The 14,382-nt window shown below is 41.3% G+C and overlaps 1 protein-coding gene across 1 annotated transcript; it reads right to left on the bottom strand.

Annotated features, from left to right (window-relative positions):
• Window positions 1–2,576: 2,576 nt before the first annotated feature.
• On the bottom strand, window positions 2,577–6,062 carry LOC140819131 (uncharacterized). The gene has a single exon (XM_073179143.1). It carries the CDS (start codon window positions 6,060–6,062, stop codon window positions 2,577–2,579), a length of 3,486 nt encoding a protein of 1,161 aa, XP_073035244.1.
• Between the last annotated feature and the right edge of the window lie 8,320 nt (window positions 6,063–14,382).

Consider the following 14,382-nt stretch of genomic DNA (forward strand, 5'->3'; position numbering starts at 1 on the left):
CAGAAAAACCGAAATCATGTCAAGAACTTTCGAAAATTTATGTGCAGAATTTTTCGGTTTCTCCTATGCCTTCACGGTTTGGTGTGTTTTTGTGGTTTCAGGGTTGGCTCAATTTCCAGGGGCTCAAGGCTGCTTATGGTCATGTTACAGGGTGTGCTAGGAAGGTGGTGGTCCATTAGTTGCAGCCCCTTCCCCCCTTGCAACACGTTTTGACAGCAACTCCCCATCATGTCATTTTTGTGTCCCGATTTGCATGTTTCTTGTCTAAGGTGAAGATTCTGATCTTGGCTGCCCTAGGGACTGTAGCCATGGTTATAATCCTTCCTTTCCATGTTTAGGTTAACATCATAGCCATTGGATCCTTCATTTGTCAGCAAAACAAGCAACACCCCCACGCGTGCTCAATGGCGTCTCGGGTGGAACTTCAGATTTGTCGTAGGTGTTGGGTTGGATTATGTTTGGCCTAGGGCCCTTATTCATGGTTCAAGCCACACCTTAGGATGTTGGTAAGAGGATCTGGTCGGTGATTCAAGCCCCAATGGCCAATAGCCTCGCAAACAAAGCAATGCAAGCACAAGTGCTGCCGCTGTAATTTTGGACAACAACTTGGTGCTTCGGTACCTTATCGAGTAAGAAAGGTCATGTTTTTGGCCGTTTGTGATTCGGTTAAGTTTAGAGGTCGTACGAGAATTTACGGTGTAATGTGCCAAAATGACTCTCGAAAGAGAGTTTCAAGTTTTTGGCCTCCATTCACCAAATTTCGATTTGTACAATTTTTAGGAGCATTATTTCATCATTTGAGGTGTTTTTAATTATGACTAAATGATGGTTTGATGTCGGTTCGAGTTGGCACGAAGTCATGGTTAGAATTTAAGTTGTTGGTCTAGGTGGCCCCGTTTTTGGGTTTAATTACGAAGTCATTCTCAAGTTAAGATTAGTTGTATTTTTCTCATGTTAGAATTAGGTCGCAGCGAGCCTAGGAATGTTCCAACCCATTCGGTAAAATAAGACAGGATTTTTAAGTATATTACGTGCATAAAAATATAAAATGTTGATTTTTGAGATATTGTTAGATTCCTCCGGGAAGGATTCCCGTTCCGATTATAGAGAAGTTGAAAGGAAATGTATTACTGAATAATAACCAACTCCTGTTACAATCTCTCTCTCTCCACTAACAGATTGTTAGTGACTCACTCCATATTTGATAACTGAATACCCTTCTAACTAGAACCCCCTCCCTTTTATACATTCTTCTCACGTGTCTTTCCCCTCCCTTTTCTCTCATACACATTTACAATCTTGGGCCTATATCTATTGGCCTCTTCAGTTGTTGGGCTAACTAGTTGACATGTCACTGGGCCCAATGTTTTTGGGCCCATAACATGCCCAGCTTCTTCAAGAATCGCCTTGTCCTCAAGGCGAAATTCTGGAAATTGTGCTTTGAAGTCTTCTTTGTCTTCCCACGTGGCTTCTTCGCTTGCTTTTCCTTTCCATTTAACCAGCAGCTGTGGATTCGAATTTCCCTTCTTGTGTTTAGTTCTTTCAGCCAACACTTCCTCAGGTTCAAAAGTGAGGAACAAGTCAGTGTCCACCTCCCTTGGTAGTTTAACTTCATTCGGGTCCCGTCCCACCGCTTTTTTTAGGCATGATACGTGAAAAACCGGATGTATCTTGGACCCCTCGGGTAGTTTCAGTCGATAGGCCACCTGCCCTACTTTCTTTAGTATACGATAAGGTCCGTAATACCTAGCCGCCAGCTTCTGGAATACTCTGGTACTAACAGAGTTTTGGCGATGTGGTCTTAATTTTAGGTAAACCACATCACCCTCTTGATAATGGACTTCTCGACGATTTTTGTTAGCGTATTTGGTCATTCGCTGTTGAGCTCGTCCTAGATTGTATTTAAGCTGTTTCAGCAGCTCATCCCGATCCCCCAAGGCTTGGGAAACGGCTGACACTTTGGTTTCTCCAGGGAGAAACTTAATTATGGTTGGCGGTTTTCTTCCATACACCACCTCGAAAGGAGTCATCGCTGCAGCTGTCTGATACGAGGTGTTGTACCAATACTCCGCCCAATGCACCCACTGTGACCAACCCTTAGGTTGTTCAGAGCAAAAACATCGTAGATAGGTCTCCACACATTTGTTCAATGCTTCACTTTGTCCATCTGTTTCCGGGTGGTAAGCTGTGCTCATTTTAAGGCGAGTACCTTGCAATTTAAACAGCTCAGACCAGAATAAGCTCATGAACACTGCATCCCGATCACTTACTATGGTCTTAGGGACTCCATGCAACTTGATCACGTTGCGTGCGAAAATATCAGCCACAGAGTAAGCTGTGTATGGGTGCTTAAGAAGAAGAAAATGCCCATATTTAGATAACCTGTCTATCACCACTAGGATCACTTCAAAGCCCTTTGATTTTGGCAGCCCCGTAATAAAATCCATAGCCAAATCTTCCCAAATTGCTTCGGGAATAGCCAGGGGTTGTAGCAACCCTGCTGGAGAAACAGCCTCATATTTCTGCTTTTGGCATATTTCACATTCAGACACAAACTTGTAGACATCTTTTTTCATTCATGGCCAAAAGAAGTTATTTGCAATCCTTTTATACATTCTAAAAGCCCCCGAATGTCCCCCAGTAGGAGTGGCATGAAAATCTATAAGTAATGTGGTGATCCACCGTGATGTTCGCGGAATCACCAACCGTCCTTTAAAGAGTAAGCAACCATTAACCAGGGAGTAATGCTTGTCACCATCCGGTGCCATGCTAATCCCTTCTATGATTTTTTTACACACTGGATCCTTTTCCACCTCTGCCATAATTTCTCGAACACCCACCCACTCTGTTTTGCTTACTGCCATCAATTCCCCAACATCTTCTCGTCTTGACAAAGCATCAGCGGCTCCATTGTCAGTTCCAGCTCTGTGTTTTATTTCCAACTCATAACCGAGTAATTTCGCCAACCAATATTGCTGATCAGGCGTGGTTATGCGTTGCTGCAACAAATTTTTTAAAGGCTTGTGATCTGTCACCACTAAGAACTTGCGTCCTAGCAGATAATGGCGCCAATGTTGGACTGCCAGGACTAGTGCCATCAGTTCTCTTTCATAGGTTGATTTGGATAACGCCCTTTCTGCCAAAGCCTTGCTATAAAAAGCAATTGGTTTGCCTTCTTGAGCCAGTACTGCCCCTATTCCCATTCCTGAAGCATCGCATTCTACAATAAATTCTTGCGAAAAATCAGGCATTCTTAACACTGGGGCAGTCACCACCGCTTGCTTTAATGTCTCAAAAGCCTTTTGGGCTTTATCATTCCACCCAAAGTTATTTTTCTTTAGTTGCTTAGTGAGTGGCCTTGCTATCTTCCCATAGTCTTTAATGAATTTTCGGTAATACCCCGTGAGTCCCAAAAAACCCCGCAACCTTTTAATGTTTTGCGGTTGCGGCCACTGTTTCACACACTCAACCTTATTAGGATCCACTTCCACCCCCTTAGCTGAGATGATATGCCCTAAGTATTCAACTTGCCCCAACCCAAACTTGCATTTCTTTCTGTTCAGGACCAATTGGTGTTGTTGCAACAATTTGAACACTGCCTCCACATGATGCACATGTTCTTCCAAATTCTTACTGTAAATCAAAACATCGTCAAAGAAAACTAATACAAATTTGCGCAAGTAAGGGCGGAATACCTCATTCATAGTGGACTGAAATGTGGCTGGGGCATTTTTTAGCCCAAATGGCATGACTAAAAATTCGTAGTGGCCTTCATGAGTTCGGAACGCTGTTTTGTGAACGTCAGCAGCTCGAACTCGAATCTGGTGGTACCCAGATTTGAGGTCCAGCTTGGTAAAGATGGTTGCCCCATGGAGTTCATCAAATAATTCCTCCACCACTGGAATTGGGTATTTGTCAGCAACCGTAATGTTATTCAAAGCTCGATAGTCAATACAAAACCTCCAGCTTCCATCTTTTTTTTTGACTAGTATGACTGGGCTTGAATATGGGCTGTTGCTGACTTGTATCACGCCTGATAGGAGCATTTCTCTCACCATCCTTTCGATCTCATCCTTTTGATGATGCGCATATTTATAGGGTCTTACCGATACCGGCTCGCTACCCTCCTTTATACATATAGCATGATCTTGCCACCTACAAGGGGGTAGTTCCTTAGGTTCTTGGAATACCCCTTCATAGTTGGCAAGAATCTGGTTCATTGCTTCCACCCCTTCCCCCTTGTCTGTCACTTCCACCCCCTCTCCACTCCATTTGACTAATATGGCTCCACAGAATTCTACTTCACTTACTTTGGATATCCCTTTTAAAGAGATGATGGATCTGCTGAGGGTTGGATCACCCCTTAGAACCACGGTCTGATCATCCCAACTGAACCGCATTTCCATTTTATTCCAATTTAGTAGGACGTCTCCTAACGTTCGAAGCCAATCAACTCCTAAAATAAGATCAATCCCCCCTAACTCAAATAAGTACCCTTCGATCTTAACTCGGCATTGTCCAAGGTCAACCTCCAATTCTCGGCATACTCCTTGACATGACACCCTACAGCCATCTCCCAGGCACACCCCAAAGGTTATGCTCTCATCACAAACGAGGCCCAACTCCGCAATTAATTTCTTTGAGACGAAGTTGTGGCTTGCGCCACTGTCCACCATAGCCACCACCTCTCGCCCTGCCACCCTCGCCCTCATTTTCAGTGTTTGAGGATGATTGATTCCATTTACAGAATACAGCGGCAACTCCAACGTATTGTACTCTACATTGGGTTCCTCTGCTTCTCCCATTTCTCGGGTCACCTCTTCTTTTCTTTCCTCTAACTCAACCTGCTCCCACTCCGCATCTTCTCCTTCCTCCTCCGCTAGGATCGTCACTCTCAAACTTTTATTGGCACATCGATGCATCGGGTGATAAGGTTCACCACACTTAAAACATAGTCCCTTCTCACGTCGATGCAAGAATTCTTGGTGGGTTACCATCTTGCCATCCCTATTTTTTTGATGTGACATCCTCATCGTTCCCCCTCCGCGATCTCCTCCACCACTTCCCCCTGACGAAGCCCGAAACCCACCCCCGTAAGTTTGCGGTGGGGGTGGATTTCGCATCCTTTGGTCGCCTGGGCTTATTGATCCCTGGCTGCTGTTGGGCTGGGAGAAATTCTTGTTACGATCTCTATCATGGGTTGGGTTTTGGTTGGCCCAACCCATATTAGATACCGATTTTTGTGCATACCCCAAGCCCGATCCCACTTTATTTCTTCCCCTATCCACCGCCGTCCCATACAACTCCTCCTCTAATCCCCTGGCTAGCATCATGGCGCGATCTACTGATCGGGGAGCATGAACAATCATCCTCCGCCTAATCTCCTCCCTCAACCCACTCATGAAATAGCCCAAACATTGATCCTCTTGGACCTCACCCAGTTGCGCCACCAACATCTCGAAACGCCCGATGTAAGCGTCAATCGATTGTTGGCCTTGAGACAATGACGCCATAAGTTCGAAAGGATTGGAATCATAACCTCCGTAGCGTTTGATCAATTCTTCCGCGAATCTATCCCACCCCATGTTGGGAATCCTTGCCTTCATCCACCGAAACCAGTGTACCGTAGTACCATGCATAAAAATGTAAGCCAATTTAAGCTTACATTCGCCGGGTGTTTCATGGACCTCGAAATACTGCTCCATTCTCCCCAGCCATCCCAACGGGTCGTCTCCTTCAAATCCTGGTAATTCAATTTTTTTTAATGCGTTCCTCACCTCCTCCGCAACTTCATCCCGCCCCCCTACCTGGCGCGCCACACTTTCATCCCTCCCTAACGTCTCACTTCCTACCCCGTGCTGCCCCCCACCTTCATTGCTCGTAGTCCCCGCTCCTCCTTGTGCCTTAATTATGTGTTCCATCATCTCCTTCAAGCTTAACAATCCCTCCACAGCTTTGTCAATTTTATCCAGTCGGCCGTGTACCTGGGTCATGTTTTCTTGTACTCCCATTAATGCTTTCTCCATGCTCTCCATCTTTGCCTCTGAACGAGTGCTGGCCATGAGTTATGCAGCCCTATCGGATCCGGCAGGTCGGACCAATTGTTAGATTCCTCCGGGAAGGATTCCCGTTCCGATTATAGAGAAGTTGAAAGGAAATGTATTACTGAATAATAACCAACTCCTGTTACAATCTCTCTCTCTCCACTAACAGATTGTTAGTGACTCACTCCATATTTGATAACTGAATACCCTTCTAACTAGAACCCCCTCCCTTTTATACATTCTTCTCACGTGTCTTTCCCCTCCCTTTTCTCTCATACACATTTAGAATCTTGGGCCTATATCTATTGGCCTCTTCAGTTGTTGGGCTAACTAGTTGACATGTCACTGGGCCCAATGTGTTTGGGCCCATAACAGATATATGCGATATTGCTTGTGGCCACCTCACGTTCATGGGATTGCAGCTTATCATGGGATTATTACTTCATTCGGTCGTCACTGACCGGTTCATGTTCATTTATTGGTACGGATATCCAGTCCAAGGGTTGTGATGATCTCTACCGTCCAGTATACTGTGGTTTAGTCTGATCAGACGATTTATCTCAAGTTATGGGCCACTTGCGTAGAACATATTCTCAACAAAAAATTATTATATCTATTTCATGATAGGTCTCTATCGAGCAAACATTTCACTTACGATTTTCAGTTAAGTTATGCACGTATTTATAATTATTCATGACACGATTTTCACGTTACACTTTACGATATGATATCTTTACATGGCATGAAACTTTAATATATATTTTACTTGTTATTCACGATATATGCATGCTGAATCTTTAGACTCACTAGACTTGATTGTTGTAGGTACTGATGAGATCAGGGCCGAGGGCAGGGACCAGTGAGCCATCTTGGGTCGGCAGTAGTAGGAACCCGAGGACCTCATTTATCAGTTTATTTATCATTTTCATGCAAACTCATTTTATCATGATGAATTATTTATCACGATGAATTATTTTAAGTTGTTGTTTGAAACAGATATTTACTTCCGCTGCTATTTTGACATTTGAACTTTTATTCCGCTGTTACATTAAATATTAAAACTTTTATTCAGTTTATTTTATGAATGAGGCATTTTATTTATTTAAAGAGAAAATTTTAAATTTTAAATTTTAAATAATTCCGTAAATTTTCAAGTATGAATTTCGGGTCTCTACAAACATGTTTTTGTTTCAATTGTGGTGGTTTTTGTCACATGAAGAGGGATTTTTTCCCCTAATTTGGAGAATTAGAGTGGAGGCGAGGTTCTATAGCAGGATCTTACAGTGGAAAACAGTCTAAGGCCACAGTTCAACGGAAAGGTTTTCCTGCTCAAGGTTCTCGTCATGGTGGAATATCATAAGGATCTCAGGAACGTCCACCAGTTCAGGGGTAAGTGTTTGCCCTAAACCAAGAACAATCCGAGGAGCAAACCGAGAGAGTCATTGCAGGTAATTTTCTTTTATGTGGTATTCCTGCATATGTATTAATTGACACTGGGCATCGCATTCATTCATAGAATCAATGTTTTTTAAGAATCATAAACTACCCTACGTGTCATTAGATGTTTTGATGTCGGTGTTTACACCGATGGGACAATAGGTTTTAGCTAAGCGACTTGTAGTAGACTGTTTGTCATAGTTTGAGGAAAAATACTTGTTTGCCAATTTGATGATATTGGCTATGGAAGATTTCGATTGTGAAAGGGATCGATTTTAGGTGACCGAAAACGCAACGGAAGCAACAAAAATTTTCGAATAACACATGATAAATTCGGCCACCTAGTACTAGGTGTAGCATATACAAAATCTCAACTTTGTCATACATAGGGTGTTGAGAATTAGTTACCTATCAACCTCTTGAGGTTGATGATGGCTCCAACCAAGATGTAAACAACTTGGCTCTTTAAATGCAAGACAATCTTCAAGCTTCCCTTTGAGCCCACCTTGCTCAAATATTAAGCCCACCACCAACAAGCTAGCACCACTCTAATTTGCACTAGAAAAATTGGAGCATTTTTCTTTGAGAAGTGTATTGTTTTCTCAACCAAAATGAAGAGAAAAATTGAGAGAAAAGTGAGGTAGTATCTCCTCAATATTTCGGCCATATCATTCAAAAAGGGATGAGGGAAGACTTGTCTTGGTTGTGGGAAAAGGTGTGTATTCCAAAGGCATGCCATGCCTTGGATGTTGCAAAAGTTGTCTCCCAACTTTTCACCTCCCATGCATGCAAGTCTTATTTTATTTTTAACAATTAAAAATCCATGGACTTATTTTAATCAACAATTAAAAATCTATGGACTTATTTTAATTATCTCAAACATATTTGAGACTAATTAAACATTACTTGAATTTACTCAAGTGACTAGTTGAATAATTATTTTAATATTGGGCTCTAATGGACCCAATATGATTTAATTAATTCAATACTTGAATTAATTTAATTATTTGGACTCTACTAGGCCCACTAGTGTTTAATTAATTCAACACTTGAATTAATATAATTTAGTCCATAATAATTTTTATGAAAATCACAATTTTCAAATACATTATTTATATGGCCAACTTTTAATCTAAGAACACTTCCACAAATTAAAAATCAAATTTTTCTCATAGAAGTCATACTTCTATTTTATTTATGCTTATAAACTCATTTACAAGCCGTTCAACACATTGAACAATTTTACTTCTCAACGGGATCTAGAAAGCTCGTACTTGTGTGGCCCTCAATGGTTCATTGATACAACTAGCCGTGGGTTCACATCTCCATGTGATTCGGACTAAACATGTCTTTATATGAGCATACCCCAATTGCTCCATTCTTAATTATCAACTCCTTGATAACAAGAACGTCATAACTCAAGTCTGATAGTACCCAACCAATCATGTTAAACGCCTAGCAGCATCGCTTACATGATTCCCTAGGTATCAAATGATAGTGCCTGCAAGAACCATTCAATTATGGTTAGCGTACAGTACGGTCCCTTCAACTCATATATCCCGACCGATTCGACAACCATTGGTTTATCGAGAGTTGCCAATGAATCAATGCTATGTGTCATGTTGTAGTTGCATCGATGGTGTAATCTATGAAACCCCTTTCATAATTACCACCATATTCTAATCAGAGATTTCAACCTACATATACATGAGAACACATAGGATATCCATACCCGAAGGTAAGCGGTGAATCCCCGACTACAATGCATCGACTCCTATATGTTTCTACAGAACACCCAACATTGCCACCTGGTGACCCCATGAGAGTCGGTAAACAAGTCAAAGTGTAATTCTAGCACATAAAGTCTCAATGTTGTCTTGGGTTATAAGGACTAATGGTGTACAACCATAAACTAGGACTTCTCCACTCGATAAGTGAGAACCACTTGGAAAGTCCTTGATGGAGGGTTGTTCAGTGCATTCTACCAGGAGCACCTATCTGCATGATCGGACATCACAATGTCCCTTACCAATGAAACATGGTACTCACATCGCAGATACTAGTCTCTAACTCGAGCGGCCTATATCCTTCTTAGCGGCGGCTGAATCGACTAGGAACTGTTTAGAATATACAGTATTCCAAATATGAGTTTCATGATACTCATCATACGAGCATATCATATTCTTTCTACTATTTGTATATTCAAGGACTTTATCTATGCAATTAGCATGGGTATATAGATAAAGAAGTGCCAAAATGATATTTCAAATATTATTAAAATAAAGATCATTTATACATAGAGTTTCATTGTGAACACTCGGCCAACACTTGGCTCGACGAGCACCCACTCTAACAATCTCCCACTTGCACTAGAGCCAACTACCCATATGCTTCAAACCCATCGATTCGCAATGCTTCTCGAACAATGGTCTAGGTAAAGTCTTAGTTAGCGGATCAGCAACATTATCTGCGGAGTCGGCTTTGTCAATCATGACATCTTCTCTTTCCACGATCTCTTTGAGGATGTGGTACTTTCTCAATACGTGTTTGGACTTCTGATGAGACCTCGGCTCCTTTGCTTGAGCAATGGCTCCCGTGTTGTCACAAAACACCGGGACATGAGCAACTCCATTAGGAATGACGCCCAACTCTTGGACGAAATTCCTTATCCAAACAGCCTTCTTTGCTGCAGCTGATGCAGCAATGTATTCTGCCTCAGTGGTGGAATCCGTTGTACTGTCTTGCTTGGAACTCTTCCAAGAAACAGCAGCACCATTGAACATGAATATGAATCCAGAGGTTGATTTTGAGTCATCAATATCGCTTTGGAAGTTAGAGTCGGTATAGCCTTCCAATTTTAGTTCTCCACCCCCATAGACCAAGAACAATTTATTGGTTCTCCTCAAATACTTGAGGATGTCTTTCACAGCTTTCCAATGTGGAAGACTAGGGTTCGATTGATGTCTACTCACTACACTTAGTGCGAAAGCCACGTCAGGACGCGTAGATATCATCCCATACATGATGCTACCAATTGCAGATGCATATGGAATGCGTGTCATCGCCGCTATCTCTACATCAGTCTTGGGAGACATAGACTTGGATAGGGACACGCCATGACACATTGGTAGATATCCTCTCTTGGACTCATCCATCGAGAACCGCTTCAGGATGGTATCAATGTATGTGGACTGGGTGAGACCAAGCAATCTCTTTGATCTATCTCTATAGATCTGTATTCCCAATACAAAAGATGCTTCATCCAAGTCCTGCATCGAGAACTTACTCGCTAACCATATCTTAGTTGATTGAAACATTCCTGCATCATTCCCAATGAGTAGAATGTCATCAACATACAGCACCAGGAATGTCACAGCACTCCCACTGACCTTCTTATACACACAGGGTTCCTCAGGATTCTTAGTAGAATCAAACTCTTTGATTGTACTATCAAATCTAAGGTTCCAACTCCTAGATGCCTGCTTTAGACCATAAATAGATCTTTGAAGTTTGCATACCATATGCTCACTTCCGATAGATGTAAACCCTTCGGGTTGAGACATGTAAAACTCTTCCTTAATATCCCCATTAAGAAAGGCTGTCTTGACATCCATCTGCCATATCTCATAGTCATACCATGCAGCTAAGGCTAACAATATCCTTATAGACTTGAACATTGCAACTGGAGAAAAGGTTTCCTCAAAGTCAACTCCTTGTCTTTGAGTATATCCTTTTGCCATCAATCGCGCCTTGAAGGTCAATACCTTCCCATCCGCCCCAAGTTTCGTCTTGTAAATCCATTTACACCCTATGAGAACAATTCCCTCAGGTGGATCCACAAGATTCCACACTTGGTTCGAATGCATGGAATTCATCTCAGATTCCATAGCTTCAAGCCATTTGGATGAATCAGCATCAGATAACGCTTCCTTGAAGGTCTTTGGATCACATCCAAGGTTAGGCTCATCATGGCCCTCTTCAAGAAGCAGACCATACCTCATAGGTGGTCTCGAGACTCTCTCGGATCTTCTAGGAGCTTGTATCTCCTCTCTTGGCTCTTCGGGTGTGGGTTCCATAACTGTGGGTGTCTCTCGAACCTCTTCGAGTTCTATCATCTCCTCTTTTCTATCCAATAGAAATTATTTTTCCAAAAAGGTTGCATTCCTAGAAACAAACACATTTGTTTCTTGGGGATGATAGAAGTAATATCCAACGCAATTCTTTGGATATCCCACAAAGTAGCATAAAATGGATTGACTATCCAATTTATCTCCCACTACCTGCTTTACATAAGCAGGTCACCCCCATATTCTAAGATAAAAATATTTGGGTGGCTTACCCATTCATATCTCATATGGAGTCTTGTCAACTGCCTTTGTATGGACATTGTTCAACAACATTGCCGTTATCTCAAGCGCATATCCCCAAAAGGATGGCGGCAACTCCGTGAACCCCATCATAGATCGAACCATGTCCATCAAAGTCCGGTTACGACGCTCCGAAACACTATTCAACTGCGGTGTAGCGGGCGGAGTCCACTGCGAGAGAATCCCATTCTCCCTAAGATACTCTTGGAACTCGGCACTCAAGTATTCACCACCTCGATACGATCGAAGTGTTTTGATGCTTCGTCCCAATTGCTTCTCTACTTCACTTCTGAATTCTTTGAACCTTTCAAAGGCTTCAGACTTGTATTTAATCAAATACACATACCCATACCTCGAAAAGTCATCGGTAAAGGTGATGAAGTAGGCATGTCCATGCTTAGTGGTGATGCTAAGCAGACCGCACACATCGGTATGGATCAAATCCAATAACCCTTTTGCTCGCTCCACATGGCCCTTAAAGGGAATTTTGGTCATCTTTCCTTTTAGACAGGATTCACAAATCGTGAGAGCATTAATATCAGACATATCAAACATGCCCACTCCCCCTAGCTTGTTCATCCTTCTTAGGGAAATATGTCCTAATCGAGCATGCCATAATTGTGCCGAATTTAGAGTATCTTGTTTGTGCTTGTTTGTTGTTGTTATAACTTGGAAATTGTTAAGTGGAATATCTTTTAATTTTAAGGTGTAGAGATCGTTTTCTAGTTCTCCAGTACCAATTAAACATTCGTTCTTGTAAATGTTGCAAACACCTTTGCTAAATAAACAAGAAAATCCATCTTTATCAAGCATAGAAATGGAAATAATGTTTTTCACCAAATCTGGTACAAACAAAACATCTCTTAAAACAAACTTAAAATCATTGTTCAAATGCAAGTAAACATCTCCAACAGCCTTGGCAGCAACCCTTGCTCCATTGCCCATCCTCAAGAAGGTCTCACCTTCCCTGAGCCTCCTACTTCTTCCCATCACCTGAAAATCATTACAGAGATGTGAGCCACAGCCGGTATCCATGTGGGGACCCGGACGCTAATCATTTTCTTAATCATCTTTGGGATTTAATTATCAATTAAGATAATCAGGGTCTAAAAATTTTTCTTTTTAAAATGTAAGTGCGGAAGGTAATGGAATCATGCTATTATACAAACCAGTATAATAATACAAATCTTGTTCAACATTCATCTAGTTCAAGTATGGTTTGACTACTATAATCAAGTAATGAAACCTATCTATATCCAAGTCCGGAATCACCTCTCTAATCTTGATCTCTCATCATCTTCTCGACCCTGATCCTGTCCCACCTGTTGTCATGCACACATACAAACAAGACAACAATCGGATAACTCCGGTGAGAATAAATCCCAGTATAAACAATGTATACATGCATTTAATTGAATTAACATAAAAGCATGCATTCTATCTTTGTACATGTATCTAAAATCAAACAACATGTATCAATATTAATCTGTAAATAAAACATGAATCGTAATTTACAAAGCATACATCAATACAGGTCTGTAAATCAAATCTAGTCTCAATATCTAAGACTCGACTCATCTCTTATTCTAATCTAGGGATCCCGGTGAATAGGAATGTAACAAATCTCCCACCTATCTCTAACGTTCGCGGTGGTTGAAACTGATACGTTCCTATTTACGGACTTGGCCCTCTCTGTATCGAATATCTATGATAAGAGCGACTCTACTCATAATCACATCGATACGACCAAACGTCCGGTGTCTTGGAGTATCTACCAAGACTATGCCTAGTCTGACAATGTGCAATGGGTCAGTGACGTCTCTATTATAGTCTGGCCCCTCTGTCAGTGACTCGTATTCAATAGCTCTCTGCTTTCTACTTTCTATCTCAGTAGAAATAAACACAATCATTAAAACATAAAGGTATAAAGCAATACCATACAAGTATGTGGTTTAGGGAAACTCGAGTAGAATATAACTCAAGTCGATCTCCCAATAAACATCAATTTATACCTTTGTCTTCACGATCTGACGAAGACGAAGTCTTGTATTCCAATCTGTCCATATCAATCTGACAATAATAATAGAATAGGTATAAGGTCAATAAACAACTCAATTCAATACCTATTCTGATCAATATTCAAATCTAATATATTCTGAACAATGTCAATCCATATAGCAATGAAATTTTAATCACTTCTAACTCTGATCAATATCAATTCCCAACTCAAACCAACACGTTTACGAATCCATAATCGATCTTGATACAATTCAACGGCATAACGGCGTTGTTTCTCGATACCAATCAACTCAAACAATAATACTCAATAACAATAAATCGTAATCCTCAGTAACCCCAATTTACAAGGATCAAAATCTGTATAATTCAAGTCAAACATGCTGGAAGTTCATAATAATCGCATAACGTATCCATTTCTCGATCTGCTTGCGAATAAATGTTGCTTATAATCACAAGAACATATAGTCTCAATCATATCCAATTTCCCCTAACATCTAATATTCAAAACATACCAA

This window comes from Primulina eburnea, chromosome 18, assembly GCF_022965805.1.
Source record: "Primulina eburnea isolate SZY01 chromosome 18, ASM2296580v1, whole genome shotgun sequence".
Lineage (NCBI taxonomy): Eukaryota > Viridiplantae > Streptophyta > Magnoliopsida > Lamiales > Gesneriaceae > Primulina > Primulina eburnea.